At 36.8% G+C, this 16,611-nt stretch overlaps 2 protein-coding genes and 1 long non-coding RNA gene across 4 annotated transcripts in view; all 3 read right to left on the bottom strand.

Moving 5' to 3' along the window:
* LOC135080151 (A disintegrin and metalloproteinase with thrombospondin motifs adt-2) overlaps positions 1-16,611 on the bottom strand; it is an 82,487-nt gene that overhangs the window by 38,185 nt on the left and 27,691 nt on the right. The window lies entirely within an intron of this gene.
* On the bottom strand, positions 3,040-4,510 carry LOC135079629 (uncharacterized). 2 transcript variants are annotated; one of them, XM_063974254.1, is made up of 2 exons: positions 4,116-4,510; positions 3,040-3,579 (listed from the first exon to the last, which is right to left on the bottom strand). In XM_063974254.1, the coding sequence occupies exons 1-2, from the start codon at positions 4,466-4,468 to the stop codon at positions 3,519-3,521; spliced, it is 414 nt and encodes a 137-aa protein (XP_063830324.1). In that variant the 5' UTR covers positions 4,469-4,510; the 3' UTR covers positions 3,040-3,518. The 2 variants fall into 2 exon arrangements, with proteins under 2 accessions (XP_063830324.1, XP_063830323.1); XM_063974253.1 differs by having other exon boundaries at positions 4,064-4,505.
* Positions 13,530-14,546, bottom strand: LOC135079628 (uncharacterized). Its single transcript, XR_010258842.1, has 2 exons — positions 14,279-14,546; positions 13,530-14,163 (listed from the first exon to the last, which is right to left on the bottom strand). It is a non-coding gene; the product is annotated as an uncharacterized LOC135079628 (long non-coding RNA).

Raw genomic sequence — 16,611 nt, 5'->3', positions numbered from 1 at the left:
AAAAAAAAGAAATCGCATTTTACAACCGTTGAGAAAACAATTTGCATACATAAGATTAATGTATTATGTATGCAGTTTTTATTGCCAAAACGTTTGTATGCAAACACTTACAAAAGCCTATTACATTGTTACAAAATTTGGTAATACAAGATTATTATGTAGATTATTCTGTGTAGATCTTAACTCAAAGGTTTGCAACTGAAACTTTTCTTTCTTAACCCGGCGTCAATGACGCTGGGTCATATTGACCCGAGGCATTTTCAAACGTTCATAATTTTTTTTTGCGTCCATTTTGTGGTTCGAGCGTTCGTATAGCTGGAGATAGAACCTCCCTAAATCCATTCCGTTAGTTAACGTATTGTGACTCCGCTTGCGTAGCGAGATACACAGGCTTCAAATTAAAACGGGTCATTATGACCCGGCGTCATCGGTGGCGCGGTGATTTTGTGACTTACTTTTATTCGCTTATTTTGTGTTTAGTGCTAGCTTATGTTGTTCTTTTTTTAAGTTTTAGTCAAAATGTCTTTGTTAAATGACCCAGCAAGAATGTAGCGTTGCTAGAAGAGTCGGATTCCGAGATTGAAGAATTTCAGGCTGTAATAGCCAGAACTTAGAAATGGCAACGAATGTGAAAAAGACGCAAGTAATGGGGACTCAATCTTTGGATAATCTCGAACTTGCATTAGTACGACGCCGGCAAGTGCATCATGCCACATTTACATGCCCAGACCATTTGATTACATACTGCACCAGTTGCAGCAGTTCCATGGCTCTGAATGATGAAGTAGGAAACTGATCTCATTGTATCTGCATACAAAAAGTTGATTTAATCTCTTTTTCACTATATAACATTGTTTATTCCCATTTATACTAAAAATATTTACCAAAAACAAAAAATATAGACTCAAATGTATTTCTATACGTGATTTTTTCATGTTTTGTTTAAAAATTCATAAAAAAATATTTATTTCATGTATTCGTTTTATTTTTATGTTATTAGCTCAGTAAAGAACCCTATATACATAGACAGTAATTAAAATTAAGATTACTTGTACAATTTCCTGAAAAATGATCGATGAAATGTGGGTCAATATGACCCGGGGTCATCGTCTTTGCAATTATTTTCACGTCATTGGCGCCGGGTTAACCTTTAAATTATGTAAGCAAATGCTAGAATTTTGCGTTCGTTCGTTTTCCACTAAATGCCGTCCACTGGACAACGGCCTACCCATGGATTTTTTTGTGAGCTGCCCACATTCAGGTGCTTTCCTGGACCTTCACCAGATTTTCGTAGTTTGTATTTGGCTTTAAATAAGTAAAAGTGACAACAACCCAATGGCGTTGGTGTCAAACTCGCCAAATCGAGTTTCGAGAAACGCGGTTTCGAACCCAGTCGACGTTGGACTATTGTGGTTAACCCACTCGAAACACAAGCATATAAGCTTACCACGAGGGGTTAACGCGACTTATATTCTTTAAAAACATTTATTTTTGTCTTTATTTATTTGGGGGCTTTTGTTAAAAAATATAATAAAAAATGTTTATTTGCTGAGCAATGGAAACTGATCAAGTCAGTGCGTGTGCGCACGATAATTGCACTTTAGTATCATTTGTAACGTAACGTTAACGTTCGACAATTAGACCGGTGATGTGGTTACCTCCACGATTATCATGTTATGTTACATATCTTTTGACTAAGTATCTATGTACTGAATGATTGGGAAAGGTCGGCCGAAGGTGGAAATTAGCTTCATCTAGAATCCTCAAGTCCTCAACCACCGAGGAACTGTCTATCTTCTTACCTACAATTTTCGGAACACAACAATGCTGTCAATATTATATTGATATGTAAGATGGTGATAGCTAGCCAGGTGGGTTGAGAACAAGCCCTATCACTAACAAAAGTGAGCAAATGCCTCCACAGGGAATCGCGGGACCTTTGGGTCTGAGACAGGTGGTTGATGGTGGAGCATCATAAAATCATGGAATCTTAGTTGGTCGCATGAGACCCGCCGTAATTAATTTCTATTGTGTCATATTTCGAACTCCTCTTATGTTCTTCTGATTAATTTCGTTGCGGGTCCAATGACACTAGTTTAACTTTCCTCGGGACAAACTTGACCTACATTAGTTGGGTTTTTGTGGCGGTCAAGCTGTAGATCCTGGCTACACAGGAGTTGCAGTGGTGGGAACGAGAGGTGGGAATAGTCCCGTGTGTGTCCTATTTCGCTGGTACTTGAAGGGTTAACGTGAAACGGGCCTAAATCCTAAATGCTTGAAAAATGCAGCGTGCATGATTTTAATTTGTCTAACTTCTAATGACACATAGTTGCATATTTGGAAATCAGGCTAGTAATTAACCCGTACAAGTTCTCATGTTATTTGATGACATGCTTTGTTTTTGAGCTGAACTAGGCATCTGTGTCGAACATGTTTTGTGAGAAATGCATGTAATTATTATAATTATTGCTGTAGGAGTTGGTAAACTAAGAATAGGCCTTCAAAGCTAGGAGGACTTAAAAAAATGGGCGCTTTTTCAGTGGTATTCTATTTAAAGACGGATACTTACGAGAAGAACAATTTGGGAATTATTAATATTAAGCAGTTTATTTAATAAAACCATGGTATAGAAAAATACAAACTTTATTTAAAAAAAACTATTAAACAATGTTGAATTTCCGTGAAGTTATTTTATTTTTGTATCAACTTAGAGTAGGCGCACACCGTTGATTTTTAGTTGGCCGATAGTTGTGCCCGATTTTAATTTGTATGAAGAATCGGCCAAATCGAATCGGCGTAGTGTGCTGTGTGCGCACTCCTATACATGCCCATACTGATCAACTGCCCGACTAAACTATCGGCCGACGAAAAATCAACGGTGTGCGCTTACAAAGTAATTTAGCATCTAGGTACCTAAAATTCAAAAATCAAAATAAGCTCATTAATAAAAGTTTATCATAAACAGCTGTTTAATGGTGATTATGGTGATTAATTTCTTCTGCCACTACTGAAGGCACATTGTTAAAATCAGTAGTTTTACACGATTTTTGACATAGATCTTTTAAGACTTTGGAGATCAATTGTTATGAAAATAAACTACTTATTATCCGAAATCGTATGTATAACAGGTGGTCCTGCCAAATTCCCTAGCTGCGCTTGGAATAAAATTTCGTTTATATATTTTTCAGCAAACAACTTTTGGATTGGATCCTTAATATTATCCAGTTTGTGTGACCAGTATATCGCTGTTGGATTTATTATTGTCTTAGTAGAGTTGCTTGGCTGAGGCGTGGGAGATATTAATCTTAATTGAGGCATTACTGGATCCTTATTTTCTACTTGCGACCTGTATATAGGTGTAGGATTTAAAACTGATTTAGAGGTGTTGCCAGTATTTGTTGTGGGAGAAATCAGCTGGGGTAATGGAAAGGAACTAGGTTTGCTGTTGGACTGAGGTATGATGTAGGTTGGTAATGAGTTAGGAACGTTTTGAATTAACATCGCGGGGATTGTCCGTGTTATTTTGATTGGTGGCGGACTATCTTCATTACCTCTTTCTTGTTCTTTTTCTTGAGAAGTCTGAAATGGAAGAAATACCTTTTATTAGAGGCGAATATGAGTTTTTATGATACTTATTCATTACTGTTTTGACTCGATAAAATAGCAATTCTAATTTTGTTGTTTTTAATTTTTTTTGTTTATCACAAATAGTTATAAATTATGACGTTGTGGTGACGTTATTGAATTATAATAAAATTTTACCCGCACCCGATTTTCCTAAGATACATATTTGGTCACTCGTTGCAAACATTTTAAAGTACCTACATATTTTACTGTATTTTTTTCAACGAAAATAACAATATAAAATGAAATATGTAGACACAGAATCATTTTCACATAAATAGATTATGGCTGAGTTGCTATCTTACTTTGACTTTGACAAACGTCAAAACTCTGTCAAACTCCATACAAAAAGCACCGGTTAATGTTATTTTTACGTTTAAAATAAAGTGGTCCAACTCAGCCTTAGTAGGTAATTAATATAACATAAGAAAAAACTCACCGTAGATTTTGGCTTAATCTTGCCCAAAAAATGCAACGCGTAGAAAACCCACGACTTCGGCTTGTAAACGTCGTCCTCACTCTCGGCAGAAAGTTTACTGCTTGCGATCCTTCTTACTTCTTTTCGATAATTCGACCGCAAGGAGTTGAGCTTCTTCCTTACATCATCGATGGTCGCGCGTGGCTTAATTTGTTTGTATATCACCAACAGCTCTTCCATCGCTTTACGTCTCTGTCTGAGGTTCGTATAAAACGGAGAGTTGGTGTCCCACAGCCCAGGTAAAACCTCCATTTTCTCGATGAACTCCTTTAAAAATAACTGGTCATTGGTATCAGGGAGTCGGGTCTCAACAAATTCTTTGGTATCACACTCGGATTCGGTTTCGGAGCTATCGTGCTCTGCCATGGCTGCGTGACGCGTACTGACAATACATATTGACTGCTTTGTTTTGATTAGCGCGTGCTCGCTCGTTCGTGGTACGTGCGAGCGAGAGGCGTAGCAAGCGCGGCCGGTAGCCATCTTACCGATGTTCGGTAAAGATCGTGATTCGTTCGCGCGAGGTCGTGGCAGTCGTGTCTAATAATAGTGGGCTTCTAAAGCGATATTGATAACGCGTGCAATGTGTATTGCGAATCGGGATTGGTGAGAGGGAATGTGATATGAACTTAACAACATGGATTGTTTTTTAAAATGTTCTTATTCTATCAATCCTGGCTATACAGGAGTGGCGGTGGTGGAATCCTGTAACTATTAAGTTGAAGTGTGCTATTAACCGATTGAGTCCCAGACGGCATTAATTAATGTCATAACAATTGATTATCTATTGTGTCTAGATTCGCGGAGCTTGAAGGATTAATTTAAGATTTCATATATGAAATTCTAAACCTCATTGGTTAAAATAAATACGAAAATAATAAACAGGTTATACTTAGTGGTGTCTAATACCTGCGTCATTATAAATATATAACAAGCATTGTTTACAAAGTGCTAAGGCAATTTATATGGTTTTAATGGCACTAATGAGTTTTAAAAGCAGTGCCGAAGAAATGGAAGGCATAGAAAGTGGTCTAGCTCTGGCCAGGCAGTTAAGCCAGTGACACACTCAAAGCAGTTAGTTAAATAAATCCTAGCAATAGTAATTTATTTAATTACTATCCAAATGAAATGGGAAAAGGCATAGGACATGAATAATTACATTACAATCCAAAATATAGGTTTCATGCTAACAAAGTAATTCTATCATCAATGTTCGATTTAGATCAAGACACTGAAATAAATAATTATAAGAATTATCAAGAAGACGTTTTTTTTCAGGCCGTTGACGCGTGTTTCGTGTAATCGAAATCTGAACACGAATAAACTATCAGATTTCATTATTTCCACACCACCTCACCGCTCAATACAGTTCGGAAATCTGGTTGATTTCAAACACATCTTTTTTTTATACTTGACAAGGTAGGTTCGTTCGTTCGTTTCAGCCGAAAGACGTCCACTGCTGGACAAAGGCGTCCCCCAAGGATTTCCACAAAGACCGGTCCTGCGCCGCTCGCATCCAGGCGCCTCCTGCGACCATCACCAGATCGTCGGTCCACCTAGTGGGAGGCCTGCCCACGCTCGTGGTCGCCATTCAAGAACTTTCCTGCCCCAGCGGCCATCAGCTCTACGAGCTATGTGCCCTGCCCACAAGGCAGGTATTTGACCGGAATCACACCTGGTGTTAAGTGAGATGTAGTCTAGGATGGTACGTACATATCTGTTTGCGAATTCCAGTCCCTAGCTGTTCGCATTACAAAAGAGTCATCGATTCGCTCTTCTCTACGCTTCGGTGGAAACTGGGTCTTAACTAGTGTGCATAGGCCCTTACCCTTAGTAGTTATGTTCCTACCTGTTGTTGACTGTTAAGTCTTGACCCTGCCAATCTTGCCAGTTGAAATGTAGCCCGGGGGCGTGGTTCAACATTTCCCTGGGAGAAATTGAGAACAAGGAATCTGGAGATCCCAGATTCTACACGCACTTTCTAAGGCTTAGGTAATGCTAGGTTATTTATGTTAACTGTAAGTGTGCTGTGTGTCTTTGTGTGTGTGTATTTCATTTGATTTAGGGCTGATTTTTCATTCGTCTGATATCTTTTAATCGAAGAATAAACTTGTATTTTGACATATTTTCCATACTGAAACTCAATATGGAAAACTTATTCTTCACTTGAAAGTTATCTCACGATTGGAAAAATCAGCTCTTAAAAATTTTGTTGGAGTTTATGCTAGTGACAAAAATTGGAATACGATGTCTTAAGTAAGTAAACGTTATCCTATATTTTATTAAGGATGTTAATGGATTTATAACATGTTCAGTCGTATCAAAAATAAAAACTACAACCGGAAAAGATACTAAATTTTTTGTATTTTATTGAAGCTGTTAAATTTTTACTTACAAGTAATTTATTATAACAAAATAACTGAGAATAAAAGTTATACCTGTCACCAGATACATAAAAAATATGTTTTGAGTTATCGTGATTGATGTTTCACAATTAGGTATTTAAGACTATCAAAACTGATTCGTGATTTTCAACAAGTAAATTAAATAAATTAATCAATTAACTTAACGTTCAAATAACAAGAAAGTTTTAAATGGCAATTAAAATTGATTAAATCACTTTATTGGCTGTATTTTTCAGAAAAAAACTGACATTTGCGGTTATTGGTAAAGTGAAAATATTAAGACTATTTAGTGGTTAATTTCGCGTATTGAACTACTACTTAACTATATTAGAGGTCACGGGTTCGATCCATAGTACAAAAATAAATGTGTGCATCAACATAATTTTCAGTTTTTATAATCCTGGGGGTGTAATTTCTGTATTATTGAGTCTGATCGTGCGCGTCCACCCACAAGATAGACCAACGACCTCATAAAAGTGCAGGAAGGCGCTGGATGCAGCAGTAGCGGCGTAAGGGGGGGGGGGGGGGGGGGCGGTGGGGGCGGTCCGCCCCGAGTGCCAAGCATGGGGGGGTGACACAAGTCGCGCAGATTGGTACTCACTGGCGCATCTGCATGGCAAGTCTGCGATTGTCTTTCAATCTTCGAATCGGTAGGTAAAACCCCAAAATCCTGGGGGGTACCAGGGGGTGCCTTAGGACTTGTGACGGGGGGGGGGGGGATATACAGACAATATAGAGCAGGCTCATTGTCTGGCTCATGCATATTATCAATTTTTAGAAGAATGATTAAGCTATTTTTGAGATACTTATTTTTACAGTTAGAAGTGGGGCACTTTTGCTACTTCTTCTTTATAAATGTCTTCTGCCAGTTAAGTGAGTTCAAAGTTACGCTGGTAAAAGGGTAAAGTGTAACCACAGACAATCCCCCACAGATCTCGTAACCGTGCCTAATTCGGCTAGGATCAGTCTGCCACAGACATTATAGAGCAGCTCATTGTCTTCTATTAACAATTATTTCTAATATTTAGCAATTTTTTTGAGATTCTTATCTTAGCAGTCGGAAGTGGGGTACTTTTGTTACTTCTTTAGGTTTTTTGCCGGCGGTTAACTAAGTTCCTTCAAAGTTACGTTGGTGAAAGCGTAACCACAGACAATATAGAGCAGGCTCATTGTCTGGCTCATGCATATCGTCCATTTGCGACGACACTGTGATATATCAAAAACAGTGGTTTTACAGAAATCGACTTTTTAACTTTTGAATGACCATAACTCTTAAAATAAGGTTAGGATTACCTAATTGTGTATGAAACGTTTAAAGATGAACTATTAATGAATTTAAATATTTATAGTAAGACATAACTTTGCGTCTAAATTGATGAAATTATAGCGATTGAAAAAAAAAGAGACAACTTATCACGTTGTTCTAGTAAAAAATAATATTTTGAAGATGGTAAGTTCAGTTGTCACGTTGTAGATGATATAAAAAAATATATTTATATAAGTCATTATTTAGATAAAACGTTGATCTTGAAAAAATTTTTTTTATTTTACTAACATTACAATCAGTAAAAATAAGGTAATTATTGGAACAGGCGAATATTTCGCTTTGCCATGTTAAATTTCACTTATAAAAATATTATCTAAGTAGACAGACAGTTGTATACCTACATACAATATTTAAGTTCACATTAAGTTTCCTTATTCTAAAAACTAATACTTATCAAAATAAACGAAAAACTCTCAAAAGTAAAACCTCGTAAACTACTACAAAAAAACACAGTAAGAAAAACTGTACTAAGTATGTATGTATGCAGAAAAAAAAATTGTAGGTACCTACTAGGTTAGTAAATAGATGTTTTTTAACAGACTAGTTATGATAATTTAATCCTAAAACTATCAACGCAAAAATCGCCGTCTCCGGCGCATAAAATGGCAAAAAAGCGACATTTTGGTACCTTTTAGGGTCTTTTAATTTTTTATACTTATTTAAAATTAAATTTATAAAAGATATTTAAATAATGTATTAATAGTGAAAAAAAATAACCACTATTATTTTATAAATAATGTAGCCATTTTATTGGCGTAGTTTTTCTGCAATAGTTATACCTATTGCAATATTATTATACAAAACAATGTTGCGCCCGCCAAAGTAAATTTGGGCAAGATGCGATAAAATTCCATCAATTGCTGATGATCTGTAATTATATTAAAACATTAAAATACCTTTTTTTGCAGAAAGCAAAACATAGCCAATACAGCTAAGTAACATTGAATAATTACATAATAATAAATAAATAAATATCTGGGGTCATCCAACGCATTGCTATTCTAGCATACTTCTACTAATAGATAATTTTGTTAGCTATCGTCTTAGATAAAGCTAATCTAAGGCTATTGTATGATAATATAAAATATTTTGCTTGTTGTGTCTGTAAAAACAGACAGTCGTATAAGTATGTTTTATTTGCACTGTATTTCTAGTATTTGAACTATTCTTCAAAACGAATGTATGTTTATCAGTCTATATCTACTCATATTAGTTCCGACGTTATTGTAGCTCAAAGAGACCCTTTCACAGCGCTCGCATAGCGCTGTTAGTCATGTTGTCGGATTAGGTTGTGGAATTCTTTCAGGCAGTGCATCGCCACAAATGTTAACCTTTGCTTTTTTGCATTGCTAGTCCCCATCTGTAATGATATCTGGAGTTTAGTATTACTGTTTAGCGTATACAACGTGACAAGTAGATATACCATTCAATTTCAATAACATGTATTCTGCAATAACAGAACATCAACAAATGACCTACAACATATTTCCAATATAGGAAAAATTTTCATCATCTACAACGTTACTAGTTAAGATGTCCCGATGATACTTCGATTTTCTTACAAGAATAACGTGACATATAAATAATTTATCTTTTACTTTGCTTTTTGTTTTAGAAGAACACTGTGATAAGTATGACGTGCCACATTGTCGAATAAAATAAAAATATTTTAAAAACTTAACTTTGTCATCAATACCGCGGTATCCTCGAGATGTCACGTTTTTCTTTAAAACGAAGAGCACCTCACATCTCAACGCGCAGGTGGCAACTGAACTGTCACAGTGTCGAAGCCAACTAGATCGCCGAACGAGCCAGCGCTATAACGTAATATTTTGTCTCTTTCTCTCATAGTATTGTTGTTTTTGGAGTAACAAATACCCTGTTTTTGGAGATAAAAGAACGCAAGATCGCGGTTCAGAATTTCGGTAAAACAAAAAATCGTATATGTCGAGATGTCACAGTGTCGTCGCAAATGGGCGATATTAACAAATTTTTAGAAGAATAATTAAGCTATTTTTAGGTGATTTTTTTGCAGTGAGAAGTGGGGCGCTTTTGCTACTTCTTCTTTATAAATGTCTTCTGCCAGTTAAGTGCGTTCAAAGTGACGTTGGTAAAAGTGTAACCACAGACAATCCTCCATAGATCTCGTAACCGTGCCTAATTCGGCTAGGATCAGTCTGCCACAGACAATATAGAGCAGGCTCATTGTCTGGCTCATGCATATTAACAATGTTTCGCGTTCCGCCGTGTTGCAACACTTTCCATGTGTGCTACAATAGTTTTTGTAGCCTTTACAATAGTTTAGAACCTTTCACTTTCATATTGTTATTATTTTGGCCGTTAATGACTTTATTTGGGGTGAACAAAGGGCAATTATGAAAACATGGGCAGATTACATTCCCGGCGTAGACTCTCGCTTTTATGAGGCTTTTACGGCAGCGGATAAACGCGTTAAGAATAAAGCTGAACTTTAAATTAACTGCGTGTTTATTCATGGCAATAATAATAAATATGAAAAGTTGACTCTTTGAGGCTTAGCCTAGGCGCAGACCACCGATTTTTAGTTGACCGATTGTTGGGTCAGACTGTTAAACAGTATGGAGATGTATGAGAGTAGGTACGCACATTACACCGATTTGGTATCGGCCGATTCTTAATACAAATTAGAATCGGGCCCAACTATCGGCCGACAAAAAGTCGATGGTCTGCGCCTAGGCTTAATGTGTCCCAAACTTAATTAAGTTATCGAAAACATAGCGCCTACCCATTTGTGTTAAAGTTCAGTAAAGTAGGAAACTTCGTTTGTACCTATATTATTAACTTTTTGGTTGCGTCTATTTATTTGAACACTTTGAGTGTCACTATTTGACGCTGATTGAATTTCAGTAGCTATCATTATATTCATCATACACTAGCGGTCGCCCGCGACTTCGTACGCGTGGATCCCGTTTTATCCCCTTTAAATTTTTCCTGAATTTTCTTTGCTATAAACCTCACGGTGCCCGAGACCTTTCCAACGAATGCAAACCCGTGGAAATCGGTTCGTGCGTTCTGGAGTTATAGCGTCAGGAAGGAAAACCCGACTTATTTTTATATAGTAGATTGATGCGTGGAATCAAAATAATGCGTAAAATCATGTCACAATTCTGTTGACAAGCCAAGCGTAAGGTAAGGACACGGCAAAGACAGAAATTCTTGATTTCACTTACATCAATATTAAGTGTCCCATCTGGAAATTGTACCCAGGACCTATGAGTTTAGAAAGTCACAACTCACCACTAAACTAAGGCTGAGTTGCACCACCTAATTCTGACCGTAACTTTGACGATAACCGGTGGTTTTGTATGGAGTTTGACAGATTTTTGACGTTTGTTAAAGGTTAAAGCAAGATGGTGCAACCCAGCCTTAATATTGTCGTTGAATAACCAAAATACACTTTCACAATAATAATTGTGATTTCCCAAACATTATTCCCTCATGGTCAAACCAAAATGTTTTATGTAACAAATTCAAGGTAACTTAAGTAATGTATCAAGTCATGACTTGTGGTCTAACTTTTACACATGCTGTTTCCGACATTTTGACACAGGTACATTAAAATGATTTAACACGTCAACTGTGTTTAGTTCAGATCAATTTATCGTTTCATAATGTTTCCTGTCCTGGGCTCCTGGCCCTACATAATGCTTCAATTTGGCAGTAATTTGTTAAAGCTTTCAAAGATTGAAAGTTAATTTGCAACTTTAAAAAGTTTTCTTAATTTTAATATTTTTAGGTAGGTACTCTTATATAAGGTGTTATTTTTTGTACTGATCATACTTTAGCAACGCATCTAATAAAATCATACAAATACAACCCAAGTGTTTTTAAAAAAAATTCAGGCTAGTTTTTGTTTTTACTTTTCCTAACAAAAAAAAGATATTATTTTTACAACCATCCTGTCTTCACTCACTGCCTCTCTCTCTTTCTTTACTCATTTCATTCATACGAGTACGAACAATGGCCGCGCGCGTTCATTCAACGTTCACACACATAAAGGTTAGATTACACTAAACCTACGTTACCAAAAATTATCACTCGTGAGTATGTACGATGTTACGTCATGTTAATAGGTACTACACGCTGGGAGAAACAAAATCTAGCCACATAAGTAGGTAAATAAGTGTATTTTCATTAGTGTAATAGCGGGGGACTTTTCCAACGAACCGAGGCGAATCATCCGCGTTAAACTAGAAATTTAAAAAAGGATAGAAATTGGAATTCAATATCTACGGTTTCGTAATGCCTACGCAATTTATTTAGAGACGTAATAAAAAATTGATAGGTACATACCTATTACTACTTCGCTTCGCTTCAGTGGAAATGCACCCTAATATTGAATATGAATAGGTGTTGTAAATAAAACTCACTGATCAATTTTCCTGGTTTTAATTCCTAAATTATGATTTGCCATCACACTTTAGATTCATTGATTTTACTTATTCACACATTTACCTATTTTGAATGTTGTTATTTAAAGTTCCTAGGTTATTATTACACTAATCACAATACATTTTGAACGTCAAGCCTTTGTTGAATGTTCACGTAAACACTGTCTAATCTAGCCACGATCGAATTGAGGTAATGCTTTCGGGCTGCACACTTGCTTGCTGTTCACTAGACACCACGTCGGATGTTGTATTCACAATTCGCGCACTAACTTTTTTACGGAAAAAGTCCCTTTCGCGTAAACAAGCACTCATCTGTCCAAATCACACTGTAGGTATGTACCTAGGTAGACTTCCGCAATAACCATCGATAGAACTCGGTCGCGGTCGTGGCCCTCTGGCAACAACTCCTTGATAAGGCATTCCGTATTTTTACGCAAAAGCCGCCGTCTGCGGCGCTCGCATCTGGGTACCGCCAGCACTGTGCCGGTGATTGAAATTGAAATCCAGAACTTCGTCCTCGAAGCGCACGGGATCTCGTCAAGTCAGGATACGGCTGCGCTCCCTGAAGCGCTGCGCGGCTCCAAACAAGCAAGGTGTGAAGGTTTTCGACTCGTCAATGTTTCTCGTCGGCCAGTTAGTGTGCCCGAAACATAATTTCACCTGCGTTTTGTTATTGATCAAGCGCGGCATTGTAATAACTCGCACATACACTGCAATACGTTTGGGCGCATTGGACGGACTGGGACGATTATTTATGTTGTTGCGCTCCCGCATGCCGATCGGCGGCTCGGCGCGGGCTGTGGGCGCGGAGCGACTGGCAGCGATATCAATATGGCCGACTCACGCGGCGCGGCACGTGGCAGCGGTCGTTGCCCTCGGCCGGCTACTACGATAGTGCGTAAACAAATACTCACCGCGCTCAAAGGATGATTTATTTTTTATTTTTTTCGAAACATTCTTTGTCGTTTTACTCGAAAACTAGCCTGAATTTTTTTTTAAAAACACTTGGGTTGTATTTGTATGATTTTATTAGATGCGTTGGTAAAGTATGATCAGTATAAAAAATAACACCTTATATAGTCGACAGCACATTAAAGTAAACATTGAGGCAGCTTTTGTTCATATACCTAATAAGGTAGATTTTACAACAAAACTGTAAGGTCTGATGAGCAATTTGTCTGTTATAGGTGTACCAGAATCTCATGGCAAATAGGGAAAATAAACTTTGTTGAGAGCAATACTGGGGAAATTGGAATAAACGATCTTGATACTGTTTAATTTTTTACTTTTATGACTAATATTAATGAACATGAAGTACGAATATACATTTTAGGTAGGTATGTGTGGTGGAAGAATGTTGTTATACATCAGGTTTTTAACATAGGAAAATGTCTTGGAAATTAAATAAATCGTCTGTGAGAATAGAAATGTCTGAGAAATTAATTATTTAAATTACCTACATATTTTCGCGTGGAACTGAAACAGGCGGTGCCGTTCTTTTTGTATATGGCCAGGTCAGGGTTATTTAAAAAAAAGGTTACATTTTATTAAGAAAGAATCTTGAGTGACCCTAGCTGAAAAATTAAAAACTGCTAGATTTAAAAAAAAAATGAACTGGCTGGATCAGGGGTGATTTACTGTTTGTACTCCGAATGACTGTGTGAATACACCGATCAAAATGGCGTGAATAGTTATGCGCAACTTTAGGGCCCTGTAACTTATTTATTTGTAGAGATATTTTCATGATTATTTCACAATTATTATTAGTTCTACTTATATTTATTTCAAGTTTATTTCAAAGAAAAAAATTGGAATCTTCTCCATTATTCAATCTTGCTTTATGAAATCTTTTTCAATTTTCTTTACATGGTCATAACATCTGCACCAATTTGTGAGATATACCTGAAAACCCCGATAAAGCAGCTATTAAGTAAGAATAATATAAAAAAACACAACCCTCCTTCTGACACAGTTGGGTAATAAACTAAATGTATCAAAACATTTCAGTCCAACTTACTGTCAACTCGACGACGCGCTTTAGAATCAAAGATCGACTTTGAATTATGCCTTATTTTACAATTCACATTGAAAACAATATGCCTTGCTTGAACTTTTTCGACTTTTTCACAAAAATAACAAATAGTCAAGAAGAGATTACAAAAATTTTGCAGCGGCTGACAGATTTCATAATTTTCTTTGACAGGTGACAATTAAACCATAGACAATTGCCATATGAAAAACACACTTTTCCAATATTTTTGTTTGCCATGAGATTCTGGTACACCTATACCTAATATTCAAGTTTTGTTTATAAATCCTGGCTGGTTATCAAAGTGCAGTCCATAAAGAAATTAAGTTTACATTCGAAATTTGAAATTTCTAAAGAAAATAAGTGACAATCGATCATTAGCATTTTGTACTTTGAAGATGTTCGAAACCTTTATAAACTTTATATAGGCACCTACTTCGTCCAGCAAAATTGTACTAGGCTGAGACAACGCATCCTTGGATGTAATAGAAGGTAATATTTTACATCAACCACGTTAATAATATTGATATCTAAAACGTGATAGGCTTTTTCATTAAACATTCAATTGAGACATTTCGTCATGTTCTAACGCACGTTGCTCAAGTTTTAATTGTTTATGCGAATTCCGTGACCCGCGTCTTTTTGAACCTTGTTGCCAAGTTTCTAAAAGTAAATGGCGTATTTATACGTGAAATACCTTCTAATATGAATACCAAACAGTTTCGAGCAATTCGTAGATAGTAGGTACTCCAGACGCTATTTACGCGGTATTATAAGTATGAAATATGAACTGAAGTGGCAATGGGCAGGGCACATAGTACGCAGAACTGACGGCCGATGGGGCAGCAAGTTTCTGGAGTGGAGGCCGCGTACCGGGAAGTGCAGCGTAGGACAAGGTGAACCGACGACCTCATAAAGGTAGCAAGTAGCAGGAAGGCGCTAGATGAAGACCGCTACCAACCGGCATTTGTGGAAATCATTGGGGAAGGCCTAGGTTCAGCAGTGGACGTCCTATGGCTGAAATGATGTTGATGATAAGTATGAAGTATTTAACTAAATTCTTCTTGTTTTCCTCTGATTAATTTCGTTGCAGATCCAATAGGCAGTTTAACTTTCTACAAACTTAACCATCACTGTTTGGGCTTAAATTGGCAGTCAAGCTGTAAGTCTTGGACACACTTACAACAGTGGGAACTGCAGAAAATATTCTTATTTACATATTCACCTTGTGATCATTTCACTTTATCAGTTACAAGTCCTACAAGTAACAACTGCAATCTTTCATTGACCTACCAAAGAATCGAACTATAGCTTGTAACATCGAGGCCGTGCCTAAGCTGTTAATCCCACTTTGCATTCCATCTGTTAAAGCATGTCCTACAAGTTATTGTTCTGGTGGCGCAACGATACGTTCTGAAATGTAATTCATTTGGACCGGCTATGAGAAGCCAGCTAATTGGAGACAAGCTTAATGAATCACGAGCACACACAAATTATTGTTTGGTTAATTGTACAGGGCGTCTTGGTAAACTTTAACAAAGCCCTCCTGACAAGATGGTTACGATATAACGCTTGAGAATAAATAGTGCTCCAGTACTTGGAGATAAATTCTAATTTTAACTGAAAACAGAGAAGGTATTTAATTCATTTAAACAAATATCATAAATGTTAGAGTCTTTAATTCTGTTTGTCTATTGGCTTCTTTGGGAGGTTTTTGCGCATACACTAGAGACTAGACCAATTTGATTTGGACTTAGTTGCTAAATTAATAGGGAATGATACGTGATAATTAACGGTAAACTTTCTTATGAATGAATAAGAAATAAGCTGTGTTATTGTTATATTTTCAATCGTAGTTAGTTATAATGCACCAATATTGTTTCGGTAGGGCGGCGAATAATTTTATTTGGGTTATGGGTTTGACAGTGGTAGATTTACCAGCATGCTGTAGGCTGAAGCCTAGGGCGCGGCAGATTTAGTTCATAAAGTTTCGTTCCGTCGAAGATACGCTCAAAGTAGATAATTTATTTTAGTTAAACATTTAATAATATTCCACATTATTATTAAATCTTCAAAACCTGTACTCTAAACTATTCACAACTTATAGCAGGTAAGCAGGACAGTTTGACAGCTGATACGTTGCTATTATGTCGCAGTCACGAAATGGATCTTACTGTGTCGACATCGAACTGGTATTGTTGTGATGCCCACATAATATTGAAACTTGAAGCAATATTTGCTTGTGTAATGTCTTTGTACCCATTTCAAGGGGTACAAAAACTTTTTCATATTGAGAAAAACTCAATACGGATAATGATCAA

Source organism: Ostrinia nubilalis, chromosome 17 (assembly GCF_963855985.1).
Source record: "Ostrinia nubilalis chromosome 17, ilOstNubi1.1, whole genome shotgun sequence".
Taxonomy (NCBI): domain Eukaryota; kingdom Metazoa; phylum Arthropoda; class Insecta; order Lepidoptera; family Crambidae; genus Ostrinia; species Ostrinia nubilalis.
Note: the sequence above shows the minus strand (reverse complement) of the source record. Positions and strands in the feature narration are given on the sequence as shown.